The sequence below is a fragment of the Equus caballus genome, chromosome 4 (assembly GCF_041296265.1).
Source record: "Equus caballus isolate H_3958 breed thoroughbred chromosome 4, TB-T2T, whole genome shotgun sequence".
In the NCBI taxonomy this organism is placed as follows: Eukaryota; Metazoa; Chordata; class Mammalia; order Perissodactyla; family Equidae; genus Equus; species Equus caballus.
Genome location: NC_091687.1, coordinates 92,516,331 through 92,536,979, shown reverse-complemented (window position 1 = coordinate 92,536,979; position 20,649 = coordinate 92,516,331). Strand labels below are relative to the sequence as shown.

The 20,649-nt window shown below is 37.5% G+C and overlaps 1 protein-coding gene across 7 annotated transcripts in view; it reads right to left on the bottom strand.

The window, feature by feature from the left end:
• The window catches only part of LRGUK (leucine rich repeats and guanylate kinase domain containing), a 109,269-nt gene that overhangs the window by 77,842 nt on the left and 10,778 nt on the right, over positions 1–20,649 (bottom strand). For all 7 annotated transcript variants that reach the window (XR_011438239.1, XM_001498102.5, XM_070265828.1 and 4 more), the window contains exons 3-6: positions 20,436–20,517; positions 17,039–17,139; positions 13,335–13,416; positions 3,909–4,033 (exon numbers count right to left, since the gene is read on the bottom strand). Coding sequence is in view for 6 of the 7 variants with exons in the window: in XM_001498102.5 (XP_001498152.2) it covers positions 3,909–4,033; positions 13,335–13,416; positions 17,039–17,139; positions 20,436–20,517 (390 nt within the window). In the remaining variant the exon portion in view is untranslated. The remainder of the gene's footprint in view (positions 1–3,908; positions 4,034–13,334; positions 13,417–17,038; positions 17,140–20,435; positions 20,518–20,649) is intronic.

The window sequence follows — 20,649 nt, the reverse complement described above, 5'->3', positions numbered from 1 at the left end:
TTTTTCAGCTGGAAGATTCAGAATACAATATTTTCACTAAAGTTAAAGCAAGATGAATGTTCAAGTCAGCAGAATAGACAAAAGTTAGGTAGTATAAGCTTTTAACATTCTGACCTAAAGCCCAATGATGGCATAACTCCATGTTTATCTTTAGAAATAAAAATTTAATGCAATCCTTTCATTACCATCACAATAAATCACTTGAATATTGTAACTCCCACAAACACTTTATTTTCAAAAACATTCTAAGTATAATCACTTCACATTACCAGGGCTGTGGTAGTGTGATACATGCTCCAGTTATTGATGCTCCTGTGCAGTTCCCTCCTCCTGAATCTAGGTGGACCTATGACCTGTCTTAACCAAAAGAATACGGCAGAAGTGTGCCAGTTCCAAGTCTAAGAATTAAGAAGGCCTGGCGGCTTCTCCTCATGTGTCTTAGATTCCCTGAGGTTCCATGTAAGAACTGTAGCTACTCTATCAGAGAGAATTTGTGGAGAGGTCACATGGAGTAGGAGAGGTCCCATGGAGAGGGGTGCTAAGTCTAGATAGAGAGGAAAAGCCCAGCCATTCCAGCATCCCAGTTGAGTCCAGCCCCCAGAAAATCTGCCAGCTGAATGAGGCAAAACCAGCAGAGGAACCACCCAACTGAACTCAACTCACATTGCAGAACTGTTAGCTAACAAAACGGTTAGCTAATAAAATTTCTCCACGCCACTATACCTGGGTGGCTCGCTGTTCAACAATAGATAACCAGTCTACGTTCTTCAATAATTCACACGTAAGCATCCTTTCAGACAATGAGCATAAAACAAAGAAAAATTTAAGACTCAAATGTCCTCTTTCCCAACCCCTACGTACCCATAACAATAGATTATAGTGATAACAATAATTTGCATTCTCTTGTACATTTTCCAACATACTCATAATTCCTTGGGTTCCTTAGCCTTGAGGTATAAGAATATACCACAGTAAATTAAACTTTTAGTTCAAGTTGAAAATCATAATAAAGAGAATTTTGATGTTTCAATTAATGCCATATTATGCCCATCTTTCAATTTTTTAAACTTTTAATAAGCACTTAAAAACTGAAAAATTACAGTATTCCTATCCATCTACAGTATTTTTCCTGGTATATGTTTCCTGGTACATTTATTAGCAAGAGCTCATTTTCATCCTATTTTTCATAAGATTTCATTTCAATAATGAGTAACATTTGTATTCATTGGTATAATTCTATGGTTCTTTAAAATATATTAATAGAATGTTGATAATCTATAAAGCTGGGTGATGGTGCACGGGGGCTCATTAAATTATTCCCTATATTTTTAATATGTTTTTATATGTTTGAAAAATTCCATGATAAGAAGGAAAAAATACTCACAATCCCATTTTGCCTAAGTCAAACTTCCAACTGTTCAGAGTTCAAAGAATTTCTAGAGAGTGATAGAAGAGGAAAAGAAAAAAACTACTCTAAACATAATATCCATATTAATGTAACTTACTGAAAAAGGACCTTAACATCCTATCTAAAATATGCCCACATATCAAACTTATATACAATATTCTTCTTCCCAAAGAACTTTGAAGTGCTGCGGATATGGAAGATAGATTGTAATAATTCTTTACAGCGTCTCTGATGGCTTTCAAAGTGGTAGATGCATAAAAGTAGAGTGAGGCATAGAAAAGTTTAATTAGATAGCCTATGGTCATCAAAGAAAGTAGAACTGAGAAATATTCTGAGTTGAAAGCCATCTATTCAAACTCTTTATCCAAAGCTGAAAAATTGATACATCACTCCTCAAAGTAGACATCCAGTTTCTGCATGAACAGTTCTTGTTTGTTTTATCATGATTAGCAGGGGAAAGGGGGCCTTTAGAGAGAAGCTATTTTCTTAAATAAATGAAATGAGAAATAGTCTTAATCTCCCCAATTTGAGAGGGAAAAAACAAGTGCCTCTTACTAAGAAAAAACAAATTTTAAAGTTTGGGATGCAATGCCCTTACTTGCTAAGGAAGGTGATTGACAGAATAGCCCATAAGCAAACCACATTTTTCCCTTACATTTATCATAAAAGTTGATGGTAGTGAATTAACAATGGTTTTGTATGGTGAATTGTTCTTTGGTCTCTAAATTGTCAAATAAATTATTGTCAATAGTAAAAAGCAACTGGCTTTATGATTCCATGAATTAAAAAATAAAAGCATTAAAAACTGTTGAAACAAATGTGTAGCATTTTATTTTCTATATTTTATTAACATTTGGAAAAGACACCCTTGCTATTCTCAAAAATTTTAAGGAAAATGAATGATGGCATAGTCTGTATTTTCTAGTTCATCTTGAGTGATGGGGGCAGGGACTGGGAACAATCCACGTAATCCATTTGTAGAAAAAATGTCTTTTATGCTTTTTCTAAAAGCTACTTGAAATGGAACTGTCAACATGGATTACTTATTTAGCTATTGAAACAAACTCTTAGGATAAAAGTGGTATGTGTTGTTATTCTTAATAATGAGTTCAATTCTCATTCCCTTAAGCACACCCCCATATCTCTTTCCACATATCATGCTCCACTTAAAGTTAATGGGAATGCCAATAAAAAAAGATATGTAAAGAAAAAGATAAAGTTCTAACGAGCTACAGATTGAATAGTCCATACTGCCAATAATCCTTCAAGACAGCATAATTTTAAAATGTGACTTTCTTTTATAATTTTAAAATTTACAATCTAACTTATCAAATTCATTTTGTTTATGCTTTGCTAACATGCCTAAGTGAACAGAAACCATGAAACCTTAGGGAAATTATTAAACCTTTCCACGCCTCAGTCTCATCCTCACTACTGGGAAGGACTTTACCCTCACCTAACTCACTGTAGGAGCGAAGGGTCATGGAAAAGCAATTCAAGCTCCAAGCTCGGGGAAAGAAAAATTAACACACAGCCAGCCTTCAGGTATCTGAGGTTAAATAAGACAGGAATAGTACATCGTACATGTCAAAAATCTGCAGATAACCCAAGACGTCATTTCAAACAACAGTCCAACACTCTTCGGTGGGATAACTGACATAAGAAATGAATAAGCTACCAGCCTCATGGCTTAAAGTCCTCCCTGTCCACTTTGTGACAGATATAGAGATATAACAAAGAACAGCAGAGCCACCCAAGGGTAAGAAGTAGGAGAGAGGAAGAAAGGAAGAAGAAAGAATCCTGGATAACCCAAAAACTGTATTATCAGCCCCCAAATTAGTGAGCTATACTGTTATTTAAAAAATACTGTGTATATCTTTGGAACTATTATGATCCTGTTGATTTTTTAATAAATTGTCTGTACTTTCATTCAGTCATAGTCACATAGCATGTCATGTAGCTTAAGAAGAGTGCTCTCTATGGGAAAAATCTTAAAAATTTAAACTTTCTGATTGGAATTGTTCATTTATTCTCAGCACTAATTCTGCTTTCCTAGAATGGGAGACTAGCATATATTAATATAAAAGAACTGCCAAAATTCAGCGCCCAGAGAACATCTTATTGTTCATTTGAGAGCAATGAAGTGTTAACAGCAATAAATATTATCCTTAAATATTATTTCATCAATAGGACATTAAAAAATTCATTTTTAATAGTTGTTAAAAGTACACTTTTCTTTTTCAGTGTAAAAAAGTCAATCTTTTTAAAAATTGAATTTGAGTACCAAATTAGAAAACCATTTTACTTTACCATGAAATATTGATATCACACGCACAAACACACACACCAGATATGGAAAGAAGCAAACAAAACTGAAGACAATAACATTTCACAAAGGAATTAGCTCTTTATAAACTTGAAAAATCCTAATCATCATTCATATACTTACTAAAACATTAACTAGCACTTCTATAAAGAATAACATTTCTGTCAGACTCACCAGACAAAGTATTTTGATTGGTAACACGCCTAAGCCAGTAATTGTTGTGATTTTGTTTTGGGCCAAACTAAGGTGAGTTAGATTGTTGCACAGCTCGAGTCCACTGATTTCTTCTATCTCATTGCCTATATACCGTGACTACGTTTAAGGAAAATGTTATTAGAAACATTTTGAAGAAAAAAAGAGTCAGTGTTAAATCATCATTAGAAAAATCAGACAACAGCATAAACAAAGCAGTGCTATATGCCGTATACAGAATGAACACTAATTCTTGAAATACATTTTTCATAGAGAAATTAATACTAGCACCACTTCAAATTAATTTTTTTTAAAAAGGCCTAGCTTTTGAGTGTGCTCAGTTGTATTTGCATTCACATGTGCTGATTTCATCAGCGAAGAAAGACATTTCAGAGTGGTTCAAAGCTGCCTCATTGGCAGTATGTTTTTCCTTGGTTCCTGAATGGTCTCCATGAGAAACTCCTCTGCTTTCCCACAGGCATGGCTTCTGACTACAGGGTCACCCTGGAAAGACAACATGTGCCCAGCTTTCTCATCCTCATAACCAGGTAGCAGCCTGGGAGATGTCACCTGCAGCAAGTGAGTGGTAAAAAAAAAAAACCAATACCCCGATAGAGAGAGGAACAGCCTTTTCTTTCTATCTATATCGGGTTCTCTTCTTCTTTTAAAATAAATGAGGCCTAAACTCTGCATTCATTTTCTCATTCATTGATTACATTTCTACTCATTGCTACAATTTTAACTTCCTCTCTTCTGTGTTCTATCCTTGTAGTCACCTAAAACTGCAAACTCACCCATCTCTGTTCTCAGTCTCTTTGGCAAATTTCCAGTATTCAATATCATTTCCCCACCAAAGCTCAGTTTTCCCTCCAAAGTAACTAAGACATCACCATTTTCTCAGCCACTTATAATCTTCAGGACAGCCTACAATCACCAAGACCTGGCATTTTTGGCTTTAAAACATCGCTTTAGCCTTCCTTTTCATTCACTCCTCTGCCAACTTAAGTCAGCTTCAGCACCAACAGGGACCTCTAACTTCTAATTCTTCCTGCCCTCAAGTCACCTTGCCCACTGTAGTCAGGTTAATTTTTTCAAAATATTGATTGGATATCACGCTTCAATTAAGAAATTCTCATAGGATGAATTCCAAGTTCCTCACTCTGGCATTTAAGGCCCTTCACTTTAAGCAAAACCTATTTATCTAATTTTTCCCCATTATAATCCAATGAGAATTCTCCATTCTGCCAGGTCAATCTTCTCAATAGTTCTGGAATGTACCAACAACTTTCTTACTTGGCAGCGTACCTTTTTTTCATACTACTTTCCTCCTCCTTTCTAAACCCTGCCCACTCTTCAGGACTTAATTTCAAATTCCACTTTCTTTTCTTTTTCATTTTTTTAACATTCACATTAAACCAACATGTTAAGTATTTCTTTTTGACAGATAACCTTATTTTCTTACTTCTATTACTTTTGTAGTTACATAAGTAAGCACGATGGACTGGAAGAACATACTCACAATATATATAGTAATGCATATGTATAAAAAACATAACATATATAAAGGATTATTATCTAGAATACATAAAGAACGACAATAAATTAATAGGCAAAAAAAGGCAAAACAACCCAACAGAAAATGGAGGAAAAAATATGTCCAAGGAATTCCAAGAGGAGCAAATCCAAGTGGCCAACATAATAAATTTATGAAAAGACACTCTGCCTCATCCACAGTTGGAAGACTGCAAATTAAGACAAATGCCATCCTTTACCCAGTGGCTTAGCAAACACTTTAAAGGTTTTGAAGAACAGATACTTTCACACTCCTGGGTGAGAGGGTTCATTATGATATAGCCACTTTGGCGGCAATTTGGCAGTGTCTATCGTAACTGTAAACATGTCGCAGCAATTCCAATTCTTGGTATCCACTCTAGACAAACCATTTCTTCCTCAAAGGCTTTTCTGGTCAACTTCTAACCCCTCACCTATCTCCTTCCATTAATCATAGAATCAACACATTTTTTAAAGAGGATAGAAGGGATCATAAGGATCACAAAAACAAATAGTTTTCATCATAATTACTTTTAGTTATCCTAACTCTATTACTTTCCAGCTAGGTGACTTATCTTCTCCCTGCTCCTACTGTTCATTTGCAAAGTGGGGATGACACCAGGTTGCCAGGAAGGCCAAAGGTTAGATCATGGGAAAAAATTAGAAAATGGGCGTGAATGAGTTGCACAAATTGTAAAGCACCTCCTAACTGCAAGCCATCATTATCATTAGTGAATTACAAGCACATGAGGCCAAGGAACCACATCCTGTACCTCTTGGCCAACAGCACAAAATGGACTATTCAAGGCCAGGATTGACTCTGAAAAGACCTCGGCCAGAGAAAGAGATAAATTAGGAAACTAGAAGCAATGACAATACAACACTGCCCAATAAACCACAAATTCCTAGATTTTCTTCATTGGTTTCAGATTCAATCCTTGGGCTGAAGCATAGTTCTGCTTGTTGTCAACATGCATTTTCAAATCTACTTTCATAGAGCTTCTGGCCAGAATAGTTCCACAAATAGACATTTATGCTCACAAACACTATGCTCCTTTCTGCTTCCATTTTCTGGGCCATTTAAATAATCATTCTGGAACTAGAACAAAGACCAGATTTTTGCAGATACGTATTACAATAAAGGATGTGAAATGTAGGATATAGGAGATTAAACTCTCATACAGCTATGGATGAAATAAAATATCCTTGTGGTAGCAATCTTTGGGAAGAAAAATTAGCCAAGGAAAACTTCTTCAAATGGCCATCTGTCTCAATTTAGCCGAGGAGGCAAGAGTCTTTAAGCCCTGTTTCAGGAGCACTCGTGTCCTGATAGCTCTGCTCCAAACAAAATGAAGATACTCTGAATTATGGCAAAGAAAAAAACAAATGCTAGTGTGTAGCTGAGTCAGGAAGCATTCCCATGGGAAGCAGGCAAGAATCAGAAGACTAGAAAACAGGAATCCTGAAACTATCAAGAGATAACGGGAATTGAAAAGGAAAGCTTGTTTATTGTGTACACAGTAATTTTCCAAGACGTTAGAGGCCAACCATAGTTCCCTTGGTACATCCAGCTTTGACTAGTACGACAAGACAGGTTTTAGAAAATTACTGTTGCATGAGCCAAAAGGAGTGGGAATATAGTTGCCTCACTGCAATCATAGCCATGGCTCTGCAGCCACCATGCTGTCACTCACAGCACTGGGGCAAAGGGTGAGGAATTGACTGAACATCTCTGTTGAGAAATAGGTTCATTTCAGAAAAATTGTCTCCTATTTCCCAACTCTTCACACGCCCTTAAATTTCAAGGAATTTCAGGCGCTATAGATTAATCATGTTCTTGAGTAAAGAGTACCTCTTACAGTGGCACAAGAGCTTTTCCCCTAAGACCTCCCACAGTCACATCATATGTGGCTACCAGCAATGGTCATGGTCAACATGCAGGACTGGTCCGTACAGAGCTCTGAGCTGCAGCCAGCTTCCAGGAATACCTTCATCTCCTCAATCTCACATTTTCTTATTTTAAGAACCTTCACAAAATGTTACTTGTCCTCCCTCCTTACATTATTCTTTCATGTTCTTTTGTAAGTCCTGAGACTTTCTGATAAGAAGAAATATAGTCTGATAAATTGCTAAACTATTACAATGAATTAGCTACTGGGTTAATCCTCTCAGGTACATTTTTATTTTAAAAGGCCACTATCAGGAGAAAGAGACTCAAAGAACTCAAAATGATCTTACTGCATTCCAGCTCTAAAGTTTTACGATTCTGTGAATAAATCTTCTACAGTAGAATTTTAGACCCTTGTGGAAACTGAATGAAGGAACCCAGTGGCACATTAGCATAAGTTTACAGCTAGGGAAAAGTCCAACAATATATTTTCACATTTTGGCGATGCTGTCAGCAGTTCACAGTGCTTGACATGAATTATTCACTAGTTCAGTATTCGCTCTTATTCATTTGTCTACAATCATAAAATATGGTTTGGGTGTATAGAAAACAGTTACTGAGAAATAAGTAGGAAATCCATCACAATTCTCTTAGTGGAGAGAACCACAATGATGGCTTTAATCAAAACCAATCCTGAAAGATCTATATCACCTTACCAGTGAAAAATGTTCTCCACTGTAAGAGGGAATCTCTCTAAGAAATGAAACACACACACTTTAAATGGCTATACGATAAAAGTAGTAATTACCGAGTGAATTGCAACACGGGAAAAACAATGTAACTCAGAAGACTAGCCTCAGTTCAACCATTTACCAAATAATCTTGGACAAGTCACTGAACCTCCCTGGGTTTCAGGCTCCTCTTCTGTGAAATCAGAGTTAGCACTAGACAATCACTAAAGTTCTGTCTGGATTGAAAAATTCCATGTCACTTTTTAAAAATTCCATGATTCTATAATTATAAAATAAATTCCAATGGTCAGTCAATATTTACAGGTAAAGAATAAACTATACTCTTTCTAAAGACAAACAAATATTCTTATCCTTGTCGAAGTTTATCATCTTGTGATTTAGGATGATTATCAATTAGTCCTCAGTTATCCACATATAAAAGGACAAAACAGCATTATAAGATAAATTAAAAAGTTGATATCTTATAGTTAATTTATTCTGAGGTATTAACATAATCTACTGTAATCACATTGTCAGCATTACTAGCTTAACTGATCTGTTTTTATCTTAAATAACTGCTTTTTAATATTGATAATTACATTTTAATTTAACGTTATTTTAAACAGAAGTGCACTTTTTTCCCCTTAAGTAAAAGAGACATATATGCCCACTAAGGAAAGCTTGAACAAACATAAAAAGCATAAAAAAGATAACGCATTCAAAAAAGGACAAATGGAATGGCATCAGATGAGGAAAGCATGCCTTGCAAGGTATAATAGAGAGGACTGAAGAGCTTAGAGCTATGGTTCCCAAAGTGTGGTCCTCAGACCAGCAATATCAGCATCATCTATCTAGGAAGTTGTTAGACATGCAAATTCTTGGGTCCCACGCCAGACCTTCTCAACCAGAAGCTCTGAGGATGGGGGCCAGCAATAGGTGTTTTAACAAGCCCTCCAGGGGATTCTGATACCGCTGAAGTTTGAAGCTTGATAAATAATTGTTTTCAAAAAAACTTATAATTTTCAGATTTTAAAAATTTTTAATGGACACAGGTATATCATTGGCCCATACATGGCCCACTTTTATTTACTTTAAATAATATGATGAACACTCTTGAACCGACCACCACCCTTAGCCCAAGAAGCAGAACATTAGCAGCAACTTACGTCTACCTCTGTGCACCTCTCCTTCACACCCTGCTGTCTTGCTCTCAAAGACAACCACTATGCTGAATTGTCTATCTTCCTTGGTTTTATACCTAATTTAAATCTGTTTTATTAACATTCATCCTTATTGCTGCATGGAGATACATTTCACTCATTTTCACTACTGTATGTTATGCTCTTGTGTGAGTACACCATAATTTATGCTTTCTCTTATCAATGAGAATTTGGGCTATTTCAACTTTTGCTTTTACAAGCAATGTTGCTGTGAGCATTCTCATACAAATCTCCAGATACATGTATGCTAAACTTCCCAAATGTAGGAATGAAAGTGCTAAGGCATAGGAAATTTGGATGTCCAACTTTACAAGACAGTATAAAATAGTTTTCCAAAGCGTTTGAATTAATTTCATAAAAATAAGGACGAAAAAAAGAGATTCTCTTGATCTACACATTCTCCAACACTTGGTATTTTTAGATTTCTTAAATTTTGTCAATTGAATAGATATACTATCTCATGTGGTCTTGAGTTATATTTCTCTGAAAATAAATGAGAAGGACATCTCTTCATGTGTTTATTAGCTTATCTGATTCATTTTCTACAAAATTCTTTTTACGTGTCTTCTCCCATCTTCTGATCCAGGAAGATGGGATATATTTCTCTTTAGTTAGGTCTTTAATACCCATCAATAAAGTTTTATTATGTTCCCTCCACAGGTCTTATTCACCTTTAATAAGATTCATTTTTATTGTTCTTGTAAATGGTGTCTCTTTAAAGTTGTGTTTCAGAATTGCTTGTATATGGTATAGAGAAATGTAATTGATTTGTTTATCAATGTCATATCTAATTATCTTGTTGAACTCCCAAAACTCTACTATTTCTAGTGGGTTTTTTGCAAGTTTTTCTTTATATTCATTGTAGACAATCATACCATTTGCAAAGAATTACTTATATTTTCTCCTTATCAATCTTTATACCTTTAATTTCTTTCTCCTGTTTTATGGTGCCGGCTAAGACTTCAAAACAACGATGGATACAGGTAGCAATGGTGGGCATCCTTGTCTGGTTCCTGATTTTAAAGAATGCTTAGAACTTGCCCCCAATTAAGAAAAGGTTTGTTTCAAATGTTTTTATAGACATTCTTTATCAAGTTGAGGAAATTCCCTACTACAAGTTTATTAAGAGTTTTTATGGTGAATGAGTGCTAGATTTTATTAAACTTTCTAAATCTGTTGAGTTTCTACATCTATTGACATATGGTTTATTTCCCTCAATCTGTTAATGTAGTTTATTGACATTGTTGATTTTCTAATGTTAAACCATCCTTACATTCACGAGATAAACCTAACTTAGTAATGGTATATTATCTTTTTCATATGCTGTCAGATTCAGTTTTCCAATATTTTGTTTAGGATTTTTACACCTAAGTCATGAGTGAAATGAGTCTGTCACTTTCCTTTCTCTTATGCTTCCTTGTCTGATTTGGATATCAAAGTAACCTCATTAGAATGAACTGTGAATATGTCTTCTATTTTTAATCTTTGAAAGAACTGTTGATTATTGGAAGATCTGCGATTGAAAGTTTGTGTCTGGGGAGCTTTTCTGCATGAAGATTTTTAATTTAATTTATTTTAATTTTTAGTGAACTCCTTTCATAGTCAAGGACTACTCAGGGTTTCTATTTCCAAATCAGCATTTTTGGTGCATAATATTTTCTAGGAATTTGTCCATTTCATCTGTTTTCAAATGTACTGGCATAAAAAAGTTGTCTAAAAATTCTTTTTTATCTCAAAGGTTTTTAGTCTTTTCAAAAATCTAATCTAATTGTGTAATTATACACAATATAATAGGCTTGAATGAACAAAAGAGAAGCATATTTAGTACTGTTTACAAACTAGCTTACTATCTTTTCAGAATTGTAAGCTATCTAAGAAGTTTCTTTCATTAATAGTTTATGAAGGGTAGTTTGTTTTGCCTACTTGTCTTTGCAGTTTTAAATACTCAGGTGAGGAACATTCTATGTTACATATTACATTCTAATTAAGTGTCCATGTTCTGATGTAATAATTATAGCTTTTTATACTTTGGAGATAAGATTCAATTGCTACATCTAAAGTCAAGTTAAAAAAAACCCTAATTACTTTCTTCATGATATTTGACATTTACAAAGTCATAATACTTTAGTTTTTTACATGGAAAGATAAATTTATATAGAAGTCAAGACTCTCATGACAGAAACGGTTTAAACCGCATTCTCTGTTTGGAGGCCAAAATACTGTGGAGTTGTTTTCTCTGGCAATTCCATGCTGCATATAGGAGAATAACTTTCTGAGAGACAGAGCACAGATGGTCCAACCCCAGACTGTCACGTCCCCATCCTCATTCAGGGTGCCCTGAAGATTAGAAGGGGCTCTGGAAGCTCAGTCTCTTCTGGCTGGTAGGAGTTTAGGGGGGCAGCTGACTTCTAGACCAGGGCTGCTCAAGCTTTAATGTGCACTCACATCACCTGGGGGTCTTGTTAAAAACGCAGATTCTGAGGGCCAGCCCCGTGGTACAGCAGTTAAGTTCATGAGCTCCGCTTGGGCAGCCCAGGGTTCACCAGTTTGCATCCTGGGTGCAGACCCACGCACCGCTTATCAAACCATGCTATGGAGGGCATCCCACATATAAAGTAGAGGAAGATGGGCACAGATGTTGGCTCAGGGCCAGTCTTCCTCAGCAAAAAAGAAGAGGATTGGGAGTGGATGTTAGCTCAGGGCTAATCTTTGTTTAAAAAAAAAAAAATGCAGATTCTGATTTCATAGTTCTGGGATAGAGTCCAAGAGTCTGCATTTCTAAGAAGTTCCAGGCAATGCTGGTGCTGCTGGTCCTCCTTGAGCAGCATTCTTCTAGATGGCCTGAGATGAGTGGATTTCTGAGCCACACAGCTTCTGGGCTGTCAGACTCTAGCTCTTTGCAAATTCAATCTAGATGACACTGAAGCATAAAGTGAGGTTTTGTGGACAGGTGCTGTTAATGTATACTACTTTTAGTTTGTCATCAAAAGATTTCATTTTCTCATTAGGCTACGTTCAGGAGAACTTCTCATTTCGAGAGCACCATCTAAATGTCTATTCATTGCTCATTTTCACACACAAGTTCTAAAGAGAGTGGTATGGTGTTATAAGCTTTCCATCTATGAATAAAGGTTTTTTTCTACAAAATATGTCTTCAAGAAAATGTACCTTCCCTTCTCCCCACATTTCAGCCCTATTACGAGTGTAGTGTGTACCAGCTGCTGCCACATCCCTGGAATGAGGCACCCAAGGGCAATCACTTCATTCTCCACTCTCTCCTGAAAAATCCTCAGGGAGGTAGAAAGATGCTTACTGAGAAAGAGAAGGTGCTGCTCCCTCATCACCCAGAGAACATCAGCCCCTGGTGTAAAGAAAAGACTCGAGCTCATTAAACTCACAGATCCCCAATTAACCCCCTAAGCTCCAGAAGCTGGAGGGTGCCGCCTACTTTACAGTAGGTGCTGTTTGCATGGGAGCCTGACTCGTGCAATAGATATGTTCCTGAAGTAGGCTGATAACCAAAAGTTGTTGGTTTTGCTTTTTTTTTTAAATCAATACATATTTTAAACACACTAGAGATGCTCGCTATTTAAAGGGAGCTTGGTACGAATTCTTTTGTGAAATAACTAATCACTAATTTTCCTTTTGGCTTTATCTGGATTTTCAGATATTGAATTTATATAAAATAGGGCACGTGTTTAAGTAAATTTGAAAAGGAGCCAGTTAAAACAGAACTTCTTATCTGGTTCTAGACTTAAAGATAAGCCTATGTTAATCAGAAGAACGACTGTCCTACTTAGCTTTTCGGATATAAGATGCTCTTGGCAAGCTTTGACTTGCAATCCCACTCCTTGGCAAATAAAATCTTTCCTCATTTTGTGAATATCAATTCTTAATCATTTCAATGAGCCACACATCGCTAGCAAATTGCTTATCTGATGCTATTCCATGTCATCTGATACACATTTATTAATGGGCCTATTAACCAAATTTTCCCCGTTACTCATTCAAAGGATACTGTCCAAAATTAGTTTAGTGAGAGCCTGGTATGCCGACAAATCACACATTTCAGATATTTGGTTGCGGGAAAAATCCACCTTCTGATGAGAAAAAGAGAACATATATCAAACTTCATTTTTCATTTTTATCTTAAACATAATAATTAATTGCACAAGAAGAATGTAGTTTTGGATGTGGGGTTAGAATTCACTATTGAAAATACACTCAGGCTGTCATATTTACCCATATGGAATCATCTTCTAAGTAGGATCCTTGTCTGTCCCCTTGAGGGATGCTGAGGAGGAGACCCCTTCCTTGCGGCCATGCAGACATCCTCGAAACCTCAACACTTTCAATTCCTGTAGCTATTTTCTCCGTTTTCAGCATTTACTTCAATTTTTCTTGATCTTCCTTCAGGATTTACCTCAATTTCACCCTTAGTTACCACCATTTCTTTCATTTTCTCTAATGCCTTGTAAACTCTATTCACTTAGTTTATATGCATATCTTGTTTCTCTTTTCTTTGCCTTTTCTATTTCTATCTCAATGTATTCTCCCATGCTACCCCCTAAATGCCAGAAAAATCTTTCTTATTCATCCCTCAGGCCATGCCTCTTCACTTAACACTCTTTCTCAAAACTGACTATTTTAGCAACATCAGTTGTTCCTACTCAAAAATATGAGACTAAAGAAAAGCAACATTAAGTAACTTTGTTTAATTATTCACCTACCGGCAAAAGATAAGCAAAAATGATTTCTTTTTTAAAAAGGAAAGGAAAACCCAACTTTTTTGAAGCCCTGCATTGATAACTTGCTGGGCACACTGCAATCATTTTCTGGAAAACCAGCAAGCAACTATACAATAAGCACAATTCTTATCTTTTTGTGCCCTTTAAAACTGTGATTCCACCCCAAAATATGTATCACGGTTACTTTATCAACGTATTAAATACTTTACTGAAAACTTTAAATACTGAATCAAAAAAAAATTTTTTTGAAAACAACGCCAAGGGCAAGAGCAGACAACTGGCTAAAATGATTACAATGTGGCAACAGAACTAGTCAGTAAAAGACAAGCTTGAGGACCATGGAAGAAGCAGAAATGTGCAAACAAAATATTGTTTGTAAAAACAATGAGGGGCTGGCCCAGGGGCTGACTGGTTAAGTTAGCGCGCTCTGCTTCAGAGGCCCAGGGTTTCACTGGTTCAGATCCTGGGCACGGACATGGCACCGCTCATCAAACCATGCTGAGGGGGGGTCCCACACGGCACAACCAGAAGGACCCACAACTAAAAATATCCAACTATGTACCGGGGGAGCTTTGGGGAGAAAAAGGAAAAATAAAATCTTAAAAAACAAAAAGAAATCAGAACACAAAATTTTACGCGTGTACAAACTGCAGCTATGTAAAATGCATACCATGACTGAAATAAGAGGTCAGTTTGGCATGATGTAATGAAGTTTCACATTCATTTTTTTTCTCTATAATAATGATGGACTATAAATAAACATAATTTTCCAGGCTTGCTTATAACTGATACTTTTTCATCAACACCGTTCATTCTTGTGCCATAACAGTGTCTGCTCGTATCTATCAGCTATACCGCTGTCGGGCCATATGCCAATATTGTGCCCTCTTCACACCTATGATATTAGGTCTGTGGAGAGACCTTAAAAGGCTTATAATATCGCTCTGACTCCCACTGGGAGTTCCATTGGAACCCAAGCCTTGTAGGAAGTACCCAACAATCAAATGAACCTTCTATACCTCCTGAGAACAAAAGCATTCCAGGAAATACAAAAAGTGCAAGAACAAGCCCCTGCTCTTTAGGAAATGTATGTTTTCTCTGGTTGCTGGCACGAGGCCTTACATAATAAATGAAAAGGAAACAGAGCTTTCCAAGAGGATGGGACGCTGTCCATGAGCCTGATTTACTGGGAAGATGTGGCTTTGGGTCTCAGGCATCGGGTTCAATCCCAGCCCTGCTGGCTCCTGGGAAAGATTAAGTAAGTTACTTAACCTTTCTAGACTTCAGTGTTCTCATCTGTGAAATGGGACCGTTCCAGCTGCCTCAGAGCTTTGTTGGGAGGATTAAATAAAATAATGCACTGAAAACACTGGAACACCTCCATCATTGCCTTTCAGGTTCACAGAGGGCTCACAGAGAGCTGAAGCACCTCCTCAGGGGCAGTCTGGAACTTTCTAAGCACTTCTCAAAAGTTACCAATACATTTACTCTTAATTCTTTGGGAGCTCGGAACCTTAGATGGGGTGTCCGATTTGTTTTTGTTCATTTGTGGAATCTTCTTGTGGGGGTGGGGTGAGGTAGGGTGTGAATGGAAGAACTCCAAGGAAGTTTTTCCCAGGGCAAGGGTCACGCTGGTGTCATGACTGACTCCCTGGGGTGGGGGAGAAGGCGAAATGGGACAGCAAAGAAGGCAGAGTTGAAACAGCCCTGCAAATACAATTCCTGCCAACCTGGAGACCATGTGGCCCCAGACTGAGTACAAATGGGCACTTGATGTGGCTTATTTGGACAAAGAGATGTCATCTTGGCAATAGCTATAATTTTATAGTGAAAAAACACACTACTGATAAAGATGGAGTGACGTGAAAGAACAGAAAAAAAATTAAGAAGGGGTCTCACTGGCAGTCTGGGGTAATCAGATTCTTAATTTCAAACAGATTTTGCATATTTGTGCAAGCCCCAGCAGAACACTTTGGATCTAAGTTAATTTGGTTTGTAAATAACATAAAACTAATGCATGATAAAGGGCAATGGTTGATGTCCATTCCTAAAAGTAACTTTTTGATGAAATATTTGAGTCCAATAGAGGAACATTCATCTTAAGCTTGTGGCAATGATTCCCAACTTTGTTGGCACTTTAGAGCCACCTGGGGGTCTTTTAAAAATTCCCATGCCCAGGTCTTACCTTGGACCACTTGAATCAGAATCTCTGGCAGTGGGATCCAGGCATCAGGAGGTTTTAAAACTCCCTGGGTAATTCCAATGTGCAGAAAAGCTTGGGAACCACTAATCTATGACCTCTCTGCTTAAGTGTGGCCCATGGACCAGCAGTAGGGGCATCACCTGGAAAGGTGTTAGACATCACAGTCTCAGGCCCTACTTCAGACCTACTGGGTCAAGAAGCTCATTTTCACGAGAACCCCAGTGTATCCATGTGCGCATGAAAGCGTGAGACACGGCACTCTACAGTATAGCAAGCTGCTCCATCAACCTCTGTTCACAGACCGTTTATTTCTGCCTCTGAAATGCAAAAGCAAGTTCAGAGAAGCAAGAATGAGGATCTGAAATCACTGGTTTCTAAAAAAACTAAAGGCTGGATAAATAAGGAGGGCAAAATTTGAGCGCCCCGGACATTTTTACACATTTTCAGGTATAAAATTGTTCTGCTATGATAAACATATACAAATAATAACTAGTATTTAGACGAGGGAGAGCGAACAGAAGGAAGTTAGTTCTTCAGTTTGAACTCTAGGTTTTCAAAGATCCCTAAAAAGATTATCTGTTGATAAACCATCTCCATTTTCCAAAATAAATGATACACGAATCCTTCTCCTTTTTTATTTCATCTCAGATACTAATATTATTTACCCCTACATCTTATTCTTTCTGAATTCTCTATTTTAGTGCTGTTTTGCTTATTAATATACTTTGCAAACTAGTTAAGATAGGTAGTTGGTATATTGATAAAGTCTACCTTGAGATTTTTGGGTGGCTTGAAATTGAAGAATGTAGTCAGTTTATTTTGAGAAGCATTAAGTTCTAGAAGATAAGGCATACAACTCACACAAGACAAATCTGGGGGAAAAATAAATACAGAATAAGGTAAGTCAATAAAATAAAAGTTATACAAAGTCATTAAAAATAGCATATGCCATATCAGAAAATTTTTAAAATTGTCAGAGGCAAGCACATCTTAGTCATTCCAGATGAGTGAAATGAATAAAAACAGGAGCGTGTGCAATGCACATATACACACACTGTGCACACACACAGTGTGGAAAACTCTCCATGAGCCTACAATTTAACCTTCCTCCCCAGGGCCTCCCCACCTCTTCCATCCCCCTCTCCAAGACAGCCAGGTAAAATACGACCGAGGCCGCCTCTGTGTCTCGGCTCACTCTCCCACAAGCTGCGATCAGTCAAATGCTTCAAAGATTGCCAGTCATGGAGGAAAGGATGAGGAACTAAAGCCTTAGACAATCCTCTTGACAATTAGTCCCTAAATAACCAAATTAGGTCTTTTCAGAAAGATGGAAAATGCCACAATTAGAGAACTTGCTTCGTTATAAATTAAATTTTGTTTTAGTTGGACTTAATCCTAAATCTCATTAATTATTTGAAGTGATTTAAATGATTGCTATTATTTTACTTCGACTGTGCATTGGTTCAAACACACATCTGAGTTTTGCATTTTATCCCAAGCAAATATTCTGAAATTCGAATACTAAGAAAAAGACTATAGTGCTAATATTCACTCCTAAGGAAATTGCATGTAAAGGATAAACATGGTGAAGTATTGTGTTGCCTTTCTTTGCCACTTTCCAGCAGATGCACTTGGAAGCAGCAGGAGGCATCAGGGAAGCCTCAGGAAGAATCACAGGATGCGGGTTTACTGTCTGTCTTCGCCAGTGACTTATTTCTCCACCTGACAATGGTAATAATAATGTCTCCTTGTCTTCTCATTCTAGGTCATAGACCCAGCAACTACACCTCCTCCAAGGATGTCCCTGGTGGGAGACTGGAACCTCCACACCAAGCAATGTGCATCTACCTTTCACCAGGTGGCAAAGACACATCCAGCCTAGGAGAAGGAAGCAAGGCGGAGCGGCTGGGGTTGTGCCCTGGAGTGGGTGGAACAGGCAATGTGAGGGTCACCTCCCCACCCACCTCCTGCAACATCTTTCCCTCTCAAGGGTCCTTGAGGCCAGAAGATCCCCACCAATTTCTACTTCACTTCTCTGGTCTAAACCACACCCTTCTTTAGCCTGTCTTTTTTATGAAATCAATCTAGGAGGGACAATACATTGAAACATTAACACTTGGGTGGGAATTAGTGAGTGAGCCCAGGGAGGCTGCCTGGGAGGGGAACCCTAAGGAGAAACTGTCATTGCTTTGCAAGTTTTGCCTATTTGTCCATTCTGAGCTCAGCTCTGTGTCTGCCAGGAGTGGTCTCAACCATTAATTTCCACTGGCCGCCATACTCCCATCTTTCTCTGGGCAGGTAAGTGCTGTACCATGGAGTTCTGTCTTGAAGCAAAAGGAGCAGCTACCATTTAGATAAACAGATGGCAAGTACAGTTCATACTTTGTAGATGGCCAATGCTTTCAGTGTAAATGGCCAAATCACTGACAGAAAAAAATCCACGGTCTGGGTTGCTGGCCGTCTAACTCCGGTGGGCCCGTTCATTCCCTATCAGTGTAGTGACCTCTGTGTCCACCAGATGGCAGGAGCTCCTCACGTCTACATCTGTGGTTCTCAAAGTGTGGTCTTGGACCAGCAGCATCCGCTTCACCCAGCAACTAATTAGAAATGTACATTTCAAGTCCCACCCCAGATCTACTGAATCAGAAACTGTGAGAGTGGAGCACAGCCATCCATGTTCCAACAGCCCACCGCCCCAGGTGATTCTGATGCAGGTTGAAACTTGGTCTACCTCAAATCATCCATAAAGCTGTCCTCACAAAAAGAGAAATATACTGTACTTAACACAGCGTGTTCTCAAGCACTTGATGAGTTAATCAAATGGGCCATAAAAGATTAAAGAAGACTGATCTGAAGAGGAAAGCCTCGTTGGCAACTGTGGACTCCTTGCTCAAGCGGCGAGGGTATGAAGCCACATTTTCCTCTTTGCTAGCACTAAGTGTTGTTGAAGACTCCCACCACTCTGCAATTCCTTATCCAGTAAATGAAACCAACCCAGGAGATGTGGGGCGCAGGGAGAGGTCCCACCAGCAGCACTAAAAAAGTCTTTCCAATGCTATGATATGTGGCGCTTGCTTTAAAATAACTCTGGGGAAGGGCGGCAGGGAGGTATAGATGAAGAGGATGGGCCAAGGGCGGATAATTATCGAACCTGAGTATTCACTACAACCGTCTCTCTACTTGTGTACATGTTTGTAATCTCCCATAAGGCAGTTTTATAAAACTGGAATAAAAAAAATTTCAAAAACAGTAGCATTTTAAGAATTAAAATATGCTAGAATATTTTTTAGTCATTGAAATGAAAGTGGATTTTAATTATTGCAGTCATGTGAGTGGAAAAAATTAAAAATGAGCCAGAGAAGACCATATCAGCAATATTTAATTGTCATAAAAAAGACAGGCTAAAGAAGTGAGTAGAAAGATTATCAGTCAAGAAAGCAGATCAGAAATAAGGATTTGCTTCCTCCCCTAGAAGTCTAAAGAAAAGAAATTGTACACTTTAACTTCAAATAAGTTCAGAAAATTAGAACCGAGGATTAAGTTTTGAAGAAAATGTGACTAATGTCACTAAATGTGAACAAGGTGTCACAACATATATGTTATATAGAACTAAAAATGGCAGAGTTAGAGTTAAAAGGATCAGCTAAATATCCAGAGACAGTAAGAAGACGGGGAAAATTAACTTGTGAATTCCTGGTGCTCACACAAGAACGGAAGTAGCCAGCCAGGATTAAAATGCAGGTGCAAACGCAAAATAAAGAAAAGAATTCATTAAAGGAAAAACGAAAAAAGACCAAGTCATCTACACTGAATAAACTAATAGACGGAAAGAAAAGGGAATCATCAAATATTCAGGAAGTATTAAAGAAGGAACAATTCATCTCTTAAAAGGAAAAAGCAAAGCAAACCTTCCATCTGGTACTCTCCAGTATCACCGAGTGCCTCTCAACCACAAGATAAGATCACATGTTTGCTGACCTGTGCTGTTTTCTTTACTCATTAGTCATTGGTGCCTTTTTTACATGGAAAGCAGAGGCACAATATATAAATTGATCCACAATAGTACTTATATCAAGTTTTTTAGCATTAAACTATATTACATACTGCAAAGCTTAAATTTGGAAATAATTCAGTGATCCATCAATTTACTAGAATGACAATTACGTACCTTCAATTTTATTTACTGAAAGATCCAACTTCTGTAGGTGAACATATCCACAGAGAATGCTAACGTCAATTAAATCATATCCCTAAGAAAATGAAAGGTAAAAGCCTTTAATGTTGTTTTAACAGGTTAGTACTAGCCTTCTCATGACATCTAGAAATAATAGTTGACAAAAGAAATCCAAGGGGGCTGGCCTGGTGGCATAGTGGTTAAGTTC